We start from the raw sequence: 10,918 nt of genomic DNA on the forward strand, positions 1-10,918 counted from the left end.
TTGAATCGTACACCTTTACAATAGTACAAGAGATGGTTTATTTGTACAATTAAACGTCGCAAAACATATTGGTTTTAACAATGTGTAGGTTAAAAAAGTAATTGTGAAAACTCAGATACTTAAAGAACTAGCTATGAAATGAATAAACAATAATTTAAAATAAAATAGTTGACAATAAAATAAATTTTGCATTTCAAATGATAAAAAATGAAAAAAAGAAAAAAATGTGAAAAAAACTAAAAATTTACAAACGTCTTACATTGATGAGACATATTTCACAGCCTTTTGTAAATTATTTCACATTCTAAATTATACATTTTAATTCAGAAATTCAGATAATCTTACAATTTTACAATTCAGACATTAGGCTGTTTGTACAGAATGCATTGACGTTTATCCTAAAACCCTCGATTGACATTATCCGTAGTTTGTTTCCCGGCCAAATTTATGATTCTGGCTGGCTTCACGTTATTTGTTGCAGGGGTCGAAGCAAGCGGAGGTCTTTCCTTTCCCAAAAGAAAAAGGAGAGAAAAAAAACGGAGGGGGGGAGAAAGAAAGGTCTACACAGGAAAAAAGGTGGTCCCACTCCGAAAACACCGTTTCCAAGCAGGCGGTCTCAATTCCTTACTTTTCTTCTCATATCGATAAAAGTGATACAAACACGTTAACAACCCTTATTTGTGGACTCAACATGTTCATGTTAGCAAAAACTAATGGGATGCTATCATTCTAGCAGGATTAAAGTTTTAGAAATACGGAAAAATGGAGAGAAGAACTGAAACTGGGGTGAAGAGGCTGGCGCTGGGAATCTCGCCTTAACGCTACTCCCACCATCGCCTGTAAGAAAATCCCTCTTAAGGTAATTTTCACATCTGTTTGGACTTTTAAAGTTTCCAGTTTGGGTCTTAAGTTGATACAGTTGTCGTTAAAACTATAATATTACGCAAACTTTGGCAGAAAAAGCCCGATTATAGATCCAGGCCTCGGGAAAACAATTGATTTTGTACTGGACGGGGAGTTTTTTTTGTGATTTTCTGGGGGTAATTTAAGGGATATCCGTTGTATCGTTCGCTCTTAATTCTATTAATGTTTTATTAACGACGTTGTAACACAACTGGTTCCGTTAAGGCCTGTAGAAGGTAGATAAAAAGTTGATGAAAAGTGTTTCAAGTTTGTTTTGAGCGATGAAAAAGGGAAACAAGTGTCTGAGTTTAAGTCTTTGTGGGGGGCCAATGGAATTTTTGTGGTAAAGTTCAGTTGTAAGATCCGTTCTACAGTTTAACTAAAGTTGAACAAGATAAAGTGCTTAATTTATATGCTATGACACAACTGATATGAATAGTGGTGTCATAGTTATTCATTTTTTATTACCAGACTCTTCTTTTCTCAGAGACAATTTACAGCATATCACAACAGCTCCTAATATCAGTTTCTGACTTTTAGTGATAACGCGGTTAAACTCGATATAACGATTAACGTTATACGGTTGACGGAACAAATATCCTTTATAACTAAACGTTGTATAAACCTATTTTATTTGGACAACCATCCATAAATGTGATATGATACAGCTAATTTGTTTTATTATATAATTTACAAAAATGTCATTGTTATAAACAAAGTTTTATTTTCCGATATCAGTTATCTGATACAATTCACACTTGATATCAAACATAAGCAAAATTGTAACTACCCACACTGCATGCAAAATATACTTGTTATATACTTACTTAATATACATAATCATATATACTAGTCTTAATAAATGTTATATTTTTTAAATTTTATTTCAGATTAACATCTGATTAAATTAACATTTCACGTCAACTGGAATTCACACAATTCTGGTGTGTTGACTGAAGAGGTAACTGAGTGTGGGACTGGACGTGTTGCCTAGGAGATGAGGATGTGCTGCTGGCACCAGGAAGGAAGGATTTTGATGTGATGGGGTGCAGGACGAGCAAAGTCCTCCCAGAGCCACCCGCTGACGTCCAACTTGACCTTGTCAAAAAGGTAGAGCCGCATCAGACCGATGTCTATAAAAACTTCATCAGGAGTGAAGGTGGCGGGGAGAAAACAGGCTCGCCATCCCCTCAGGGTCAAAGCCAGGCTTCTGCGAAGGTGAGCCAGTCCCCTCCACCGGCTAACAGCCAGACAGAGCCCGCTGACCCACATCGGAAAAAAGTAGCCAAATACAGGGCCAAATTTGACCCTCGAGTGACTGCTAAGTATGATATCAAAGCTTTGATAGGTCGGGGCAGTTTCAGTCGAGTAGTACGAGTGGAACACAGGAGCACACGGCAGCCATACGCCATCAAAATGATCGAGACCCGCTACCGTGAGGGCAGAGAAGTATGTGAATCTGAACTTTGCGTCCTGCGACGGGTGCGCCACACTAACATCATCCAACTGATGGAGGTGTTCGAGACAGCTGAGCGGGTCTACATGGTGATGGAGTTGGCCACCGGTGGAGAACTGTTCGACCGCATCATCGCCCGTGGGTCTTTCACGGAAAGGGATGCCACGCGGGTGCTGCAGATGGTTCTCGATGGCGTGAAGTACCTCCACACATTAGGCATCACGCACAGGGACCTGAAACCTGAAAACTTGCTTTACTACCATCCTGGTGCTGATTCCAAGATTATGATCACAGACTTTGGCCTGGCCAGCACGCGGAAGAAAGGCGACGAATGCCTGATGAAGACGACCTGTGGAACGCCTGAGTACATCGCTCCTGAGATACTCGTTCGTAAGCCGTACACCAATGCAGTGGACATGTGGGCGCTGGGAGTCATCTCCTACATACTGCTCAGTGGCACCATGCCTTTTGAGGATGACAATCGCATGCGCCTGTACCGACAGATCCTCAAAGGGAAATACAGTTTCTCTGGCGAGGTAAGGACTATGTGACCACTTTTCATTGTGATGTCAGAATGATATGCATGTACTGTAGTGTACATAACCTATACACTGCATGTGTACAAACAATATACTTGCAGAATCTTTAATAATGTTTGTGATCTCAAGTCAACACTGCCAAGCATTAAATAGATAAGTGTGGGCTTACAGATTTGAGATTAACCTCATTAAATGGTAAAATATGTATTATTTTAACAATGTGCTTGTCACACGCATTCTGGAATCCAATGCTGCGTCAATGTATATCTAATGAGTGATTGTAATCAAGGTATTAATCAATATTTTAAATTCCATAACACACCACTAAAAGCCTTCACGTCTTATATAGATAAAGCTTAGAGTAGTTGCGATAGTAGTTTCTTCCCTATTATGACGAATGTCCGAGTGATACAGCTTCTCACACAAGAAAAAATTTAGGGCGGTCTTGATTATGTCCCTAGGAATTGATTGGATCTTTGTTGTTTGCAATTGTTGTGACCTCATGTGAGTGACAGGTTGTCCCGCCCTCATGCCTGTAAACACATTATCAGAGAAGAAAAGAGATGTTGCAGCAAGAGGAAGGGGAAGTCATTTTTACTAAAGATTACGAGGGCACGTGAATTAAAAATAATAATAATGATGTGTAATAAATGCTGCAATATTCCATAAAAAAATAAGAATTGTCAATTTTGAATTCATGGTGACTTTAAAGTTTCTTATAAAGTTTTAGCCAAACTCGATGTGTCTTACCCCAAAGGGATAATCAACAGAGATAAAATCTTCCTAAATAATTTACCCTAATAGTGCCTGTTTTTGCACTAGCTGTAGTTATGTATATTTTTGAGCTGCACGTGTGTGCTATATATATGAGAATTAAATGAGAAGTCATGTTAGTGTGGATCATGTATGTGCAAAACAAGAGTTGCTGGGAGATTGGAAATGCAGATGTTTTTGATTACGTATAGAAGTGCTATAAAGCATATGCTATGTTACTTGGTTTTATAAAACCCAGAAGTATTTGTGTGCCATGCTTTTGGGCTCACTTGCAGTGTTTTATACTTAATGATTTATTTGTTTTTGGCTGACTGCTTTTGCAAACAAACAAGCTCTTATGAAGTATAAATGCTTTATATGTACATGTTAATGGGTGGTGGTATTCACCTTTAAAATTTCCTTCAAGTGCTCTGAAGTGTTATTATTTGATGTTAAACTCTTACCTACCCCAAATTTAATGCCGATGTGTGTATTTTTTTTGTTATGTAAAAATTCTTTCTCTTATGCCCACTGGCTTATATTTGTGCAGAGACAAGTATAAGTAAGCCATTCGTAGGTTGATTTCCCCGAAAAGCATAAGCACTGTGGTCTGTGGCGCTTTCAGCATTGCACTGTTTGTTTGAGCGGCCTGACATAGCAACATTGACTCAACAAATGGTTTGAGTTTGGGGCGGTACTACCTGTTTGTCCGTTGAGCGTTAATGAAACATATTTTTGCACTTTTAGTCAGTGCCAACATTAGAATTTAATTATTTGTTTTTCATAACCTCACAAACCGCCTGCAGTTTTTCTGTAGAATAGCTGTTTTCATCTCCTGAATATATAAAACATAAATCAGTATTAAAATGTTTAAATTCTTTAAATGCTTAAATAGAACTGTATTATTATAAACCCATTTAAATAACTAATTTAGTAATTAATTTACAGCGATGTACAGCAAATGCAATTAATGCATTTGGCAAATGCTTTCATCTAAAACGACATAGCATTTAAGGTACACATTTTATCATGAGGTACATCAGTCATTGCTTTCCCTGGGAATCAAACCCATGACCTTGACATTGCTAGCGCTATGCTCTACTTTTTGAGCTATAAAACAGATGTGGCAGAATTTCAGTTACAGTACAGTGTACAGTTTAATAATGTTTGAGCAACACTTCAGTGTGTGTCTTACCATATCAGTTACTCCAGGAAAAACTGTCTTGTACATTCATATTTTCATTATCATGTGGCTTAAAAACATAATTTTATTGTAACAATGCAATATGTTGGATTATTTATTTATTATTTCAACAGTGAGAAAGTAAAGAACAATGACGTGTTGCTATAAGGCAAAACTGTATCATAGATGGGAAGGATTTGTGAAACCATTTGGTGCCATATAAAGTGGCATATAAAGCAAACAACAACTTTTACTTTGACTTTTAATTGTACTGCAAACTATATTAAAATTCAAAATGCGAGGAATAAATTTAAATGATTACATTTACATTTTTACATTTGCAGATGCTTTTATCCTAAACATCTTGCATTGCATTCAAGGTATCTTTTTTAATTGGTTCATCCATTGCCTGGGAACTGAAGTCATGACTTTGGTATTGCATGGCATATATTAGAGCTGCAGAGTTTGGATAAATTAAGAATCACAATTATTTTTGTTTAAAATAGAGATGATGATTCAGCCACAATTCTGAAAAGACAACTAAACATGTAATTTACTAGAGGTTCTGGCAAATATGTAAATTTTTAAGAAATATTTCATTAATTTAAATTATTTATTTAAAAAAAAAGGTTTAGATGAATGACTCAATGATTCACTAATAAAGACTTCACTTGTTTCATTACTGGATTAATCAGCGTTTTTAAACAAATCTCTTGAATGATTGATACAATGACAAATATTATTTTTATTTTTTTTAATAGACAGCCGTATCATTGTAATTTAGGAATAAGATCACGTGTTTGATTTAATCCAGATCGCAGTCTTTTAACGATTAACCGTGTAGTTCTAGCATATATTTAGTGTCCGTAATCTGGTGAGCAAAGGCTTTTTGATGTGTAATCAATGCCTATTTGCTTTGAGACCATCTATATGCTAATATTCTCTGATAACTTGACAAAATTAGCCATTAGCAGATACACATTTAAAATGTTCAGTCTTTCTTTCTGGTAAAACGGTCCAAAAAATACTGATGACTCATTCTGCACTTCACAAACTTTTAGAATAAGAATGACAGTGCCCTACTGAAATTGTCTGTCTGCCTGCTATATAGCTACTTAAAGGTGCAATGTGTAAAAATTTTGAGTGTCTATTAACAGAAATGCAATATGACATCCATAACTATGTTTTCAGTGGTGTATAAAGAACTTACTTAATAAACCGTAATGTTTTTATTACCTTAGAATGAGACATTTATATCTACATAACCGCGGGCACCCCCTTCTATGAAGGTCGACATATTGTGACGTCATGTTTCTACCGTAGCCGAACGCGAACAAACAGCGCTACAGAGCGCGTTTCGTCACCACCTTGAAAGAGAAGCAGCAGAAAGCTAGAAGCTAGCCAAAAACACCGCGAGTAGTGACTTTTCCCTTGTCAGTGGTGTAAAATATCTAGTTGGATTGTTTCATGTAACTTAGTTCTTCTCCCTCGCTGTGTTATGGCTTTGCTATGTGGGGATAAATGTGCTGGTTACGTTCGTGAGACAGCAGATTAGTACTCTTGTCATTGACCGTAAAACAGTAACGTCACAGGAATCACCAACCCGTCGATCGCGGTCGACAAGTCGATCTTGGAAGCATTTTAAGTCGATCGCGAAGAGTTTTCAAAATCAGAGAAAAAAAGCCTATTGTGTGTAGTAAATGGTGACTAGGGGATGCGGAGGCACGCTTGCTGTTACAATCATGCCATTTTGGCCGCGCGCACCTTTGGGCTCATGCAGACGCGTCGAGTTTAAACAAGGCTTTACACTTTAACCAGCTCAGCCACAGTAACAGCTCATATTTAGCCAGCTAAACTTTTACTACCCTGTTAGAAAAAAATATATAGTTGCATATAGTTTTATGGGGTTCTTCTCCCTCACTGTATTATGGGTTTGCTATGTAGGGGGAAATGTGCTGGTTACGTTTGTGAGACAATCAGCTGATTACTATTATTATATTAAAAATTAAGACCCTTGATCCTCACCTGACTATGGCTTTGTAAACTTCATCCATGGTGTGGTTTTAATGGACTGTGGTACAGAAACAGTGACAATGTTACAAACTCTTGGCTTACTCTGGCTAGGCTATTCTCTGCTGTCTCAGACGACGATATGTTTGTCCCATGTTAGACACCGTAGCTTCTTCAAAAGGGAGGGGTGAGCAGTGGGCTTAGCCCTCAGTGCAACTCGCAGCCATGGCAACTCGCAGCTAGATGCCGCTAAAAATCACACACTGCACCTTTAAGGCTTTTATACAGTCCATTCAGATCTGCATTCCTAAATATAAATATTCCCCACAAAGCCACCAGAACACAACAAGCTATGATAGCACTGCCTCTTTCTGTCTTTTGGCTCTAGTGTGCTCTGTTTCTATTGTTCACAGAGTGCTTTTCAAACACTTTAAACTTTTGCCAACCATTTTGTCTTTCTCTGTTGACCTTGGATTTCTGAGTATGTTTATTTGCATGCCTCTATTTATCGTATGAGTATTTATATGCAAGTTTTGGTGTGTTCGCATGTGCTTGTATTTTGGGTAGAGTGTTTGTTTTAGCTGGACAATACCCAGCGCAGTCCTGTCATGATGTGTTATCCCGCAGTAACCCCCTGCATGAGCGTGTGATGTAAGGCCACAGAGTTCCTGGCAGAGTGTGTGCGTCAGGGCCTCTCTGCTGCTGTGAGTAACAGACAAGACCAATGTGGACTTTACAGGGAAAAGCCCTGGAGAAGTCATGCTAACCAACAAAAACTCAGCCATGTTTTGTTTTCTCTCTTGCTTATAGAGCTGCTAGTGTTTGGCCAGTTGTCATAATAACATATCAGGACATGCACGACTAGTCTAAAGATGTTCTTGGAAGAGTGAAAAATTAACTTAAAGTAACTAGTTTGTATATTTTGCATTGCTGAAACCTTCTTGTATTGATTTATCCAGTCCTGGAAGAGATGCGGTTTTTGCTTTCTCTTTCAATGAACTTTAATTATGCTCTCCAATATCGGCTGTTGTTATAGTTGACTGGACCTTGTTTATTTTTTCAATATATTATATTACTATTCAAAAAGCAAAAAGTTGGTAGGTACAGCAAGATTTTTAATTTGTGAAAGAAATTAATACTTTTATTCAGCAAGGACAAATTGATCAAAAGTGACAGTAAAGACATTCATAATGTTATTGTAATGTTAGGATTTGTAGAGTAAGAACCCTGAAAAAAATGCCTCACGGTTTCCAAGAAAATATGAATCAGCACAACTGTTTCACAGGAATAAATTACATTTTATAAAATACAAAACTGTTATTTGTAATATTTCACCCTTTATAACAGTTAATACAGTTTTTATTACTGTTTTTTGCTGTATTTTTGGTCAAATGCAGGCTTGGTGAGCATAAGATACTTCTTTCAAAAACATTTAAAAAAAAATTAACTTTATTTTATGGACACGTTACATGTACCTACTATAATTCAAATGTATGATATTATCTTATATTATAATTAGCTAGGTTGTTATGTGTTGTTGTTGTGTATACAGAACAAGTCTCAAAATCTGTCTGAATAATTTCATTCAAGCCATTTTCTATTTCTTTTCTTTTTTTCTGACAGCCATGGCCAAGTGTTTCCAACCTTGCTAAGGACTTCATTGACCGTGTCCTCACGGTGGATCCAAATGAGCGTCTCACTGCGGGCCAGGCACTTAAACACCCTTGGGTTGTCAGCATGGCAGCTTCCTCCTCTATGAAGAACCTGCAGCGGTCCATTTCCCAGAACCTCCTGAAGAGAGCGTCCTCACGCTGCCACAGCACTAAATCAGCCCAGTCCACTCGCTCCAGCCGCTCCACAAAGTCCAGCAAGGCACGGCGCGTTCGCGAGAAAGAGCTGCGAGAACTCAACCGCCGGTACCAGCAGCAATGTAACGGTTGAGAGCGATGTAAAGACTATGTGACAAACAAGACCTTGCTAAATCATTGGAGAGAGCAAAACAACATTGTGCCTCAACTTAGATGTCAACTTCCTGCTCCATCACCACAGAGCCAATTAGCAGAAAACCTCCTTCTAAACTTTTTATTCACTTTCTATTTTTCTGCTGTTTTTCTTTCGTTTATTATCTTTTATGTGAGTTTTATTTATTTATTGTTGTTGGTGTATTGTCATGTTTATGTTGTCTTTGGAAATTATCTCATTTAGCCTTTTACCTGATTGTATCTGTTGAACAGAATTTTACATAAGTTCCTGGAAGGACTAAGAATACACCTTCCTGATTTTTGCTGTGAATTATTTGTTACGGTACCCACCCAGAAGATTGTTCTTCTGATAGGGGAAATGTGCTGTTTATTCATTGTTGGCAACAAATCACATGACCTAGTTATAGTTTATTTTGCCTTAATATCACTTCGAACATGAGGGAAAGGTAAAAATCAGACCGTTGATAATTGCTTTGGAAGTGACCGCACAAATCACATTTATAATAATACACACTGCTGTTTAATTACGAGCCTTAAAGGGATAGTTCACCCAAAAATGAAAATTCTGTCATCATATCCTTACCCTCGTGTCATTTCCAAACCCGTATGACTTCTGCGGAGCACAAAAGATGATGTTTTGAACTGATTTTACCCATACAATGAAAGTCTATGGGGTCCAAAACAACCCTGGACCTCATTGGCTTTCATTGTATGGACATAAATAAAATGGATAAATAAATAAAAATCTTCTTTTGTGTTCTGCAAAAATAAAGTTATACAGGTCCGGGATGACAAGAGGGTGAGTAAATGAGTACAGAATCTTTTGGTGAACTATCGCTTTAAGTTGGTCCAAAAATATTAAAGGGATCTACATTGCCCAGTATGTCTGTTGTTTATCCTGAATAAGACATAACTGACCCATTCCTGCCCCCCTACCAATAAGGACACTAATTGTAATAGCAATCATTAATACCTGTCGGAAAATACACAGAAAAAAAGCGTAATCAAGATTTTCAGAGACTTGGCTTTAATTTGGTCAGTGAAGAAACTTGCCGTGATTCATGACTTCTACTGTTGTAGTAATTATTCATACTATCTGATATTGATCGCCCGAATCAGAATCGGTTACTTTCTCTGTCACCAGCTGTTGTCCCTTGAGCAAGGCACTGAACCACCGTGAAGGCCTTTTGGCAGCCTTTCCACTCTCACCCCATCTGTCAGAAAGCAGCAGAAATGTGCCAAAGAAACTCCCGTGTGCCTGGATAATCGAGCAGTGTTTGGTGAGAGCGGACATATGAAAATAATTAGTATTAAAACTGTGATGAAATGAAGACTTTTTTCAAAATATGCTCTTAAATCTGTTCCTTGTTTATATATATATATATATATATATATATATATATATATATATATATATATAATCATATATCAAAAATGAAGGGTAAAGGAATCTGTGTATCTGGGTTGTGTCCCGTTTCACAGCAAGTGCCTTGAATTTTTATACAATTGATGTAACGAGTGAATAATGTTTTGAAAAAAATTGCAACCACATTGGTTTTGGATATTTTATTTTTGAATAACTATTTGACTACAAACATACTCTCATTTTTGGTTTCTTCCACATTCTCTCACTTCTAAGCTTGTGTAATTTTCTCAGACTTTAGGAAAATATATTTCCCTCATCTTGGTTACATATATAAGCTAAATTTTTAAACCTGCGAAATATCTTGGGTTCTTTTGTTTAATTTAAAAAATTTGGAATCAGTTAAAGTTACTTGAGGGTTCATGAGTGTTAAGGCTGTCATACATTACTTGTTAATTTTAATCTAGTAGTATCCATTAATACTACCAACATCAAAAATGACTTTGGGAAAACCACTGTTTGTATATGCCTTTATACCCCAAATATTTTTTTCTCTCTCAAGGAAAAAGCTATTTTATATGTGCACGTCAAATTGAGACTAGTAAAGAAAATGCTCTTAAAAGTGCAAAAATATTTTTAATTTAGTGTATCACCAACATTCATGTAAGGAATGTGTGTTTGTAGCTACAGTTGAAATAAAACTGCAACTGTTGTCCATTTGTTGAGTTC

The 10,918-nt window shown here is 37.0% G+C and overlaps 1 protein-coding gene across 1 annotated transcript; it reads left to right on the top strand.

Annotated features, from left to right (window-relative positions):
• The first annotated feature begins 584 nt into the window (after window positions 1–584).
• On the top strand, window positions 585–10,148 carry pskh1 (protein serine kinase H1). The gene is made up of 3 exons (XM_077248835.1): window positions 585–859; window positions 1,794–2,895; window positions 8,468–10,148. Exons 2-3 carry the CDS (start codon window positions 1,945–1,947, stop codon window positions 8,783–8,785), a joined length of 1,269 nt encoding a protein of 422 aa, XP_077104950.1. The 5' UTR covers window positions 585–859; window positions 1,794–1,944; the 3' UTR covers window positions 8,786–10,148.
• Window positions 10,149–10,918: the final 770 nt, after the last annotated feature.

The sequence above is a fragment of the Siphateles boraxobius genome, unplaced genomic scaffold (genome assembly GCF_051911475.1).
Source record: "Siphateles boraxobius isolate OS27281-9 unplaced genomic scaffold, OSU_SipBor_1 31, whole genome shotgun sequence".
Lineage (NCBI taxonomy): Eukaryota > Metazoa > Chordata > Actinopteri > Cypriniformes > Leuciscidae > Siphateles > Siphateles boraxobius.

Excerpts from the sequence above, each read along its gene's own strand:
- pskh1 (XM_077248835.1), top strand. The coding sequence starts at position 1,945 with ATGGGGTGCAGGACGAGCAAAGTCCTCCCAGAGCCACCCGCTGACGTC. Across the intron at positions 2,896-8,467 it reads AATACAGTTTCTCTGGCGAG|CCATGGCCAAGTGTTTCCAA; the intron begins GTAAGGACTATG and ends TTTTTCTGACAG.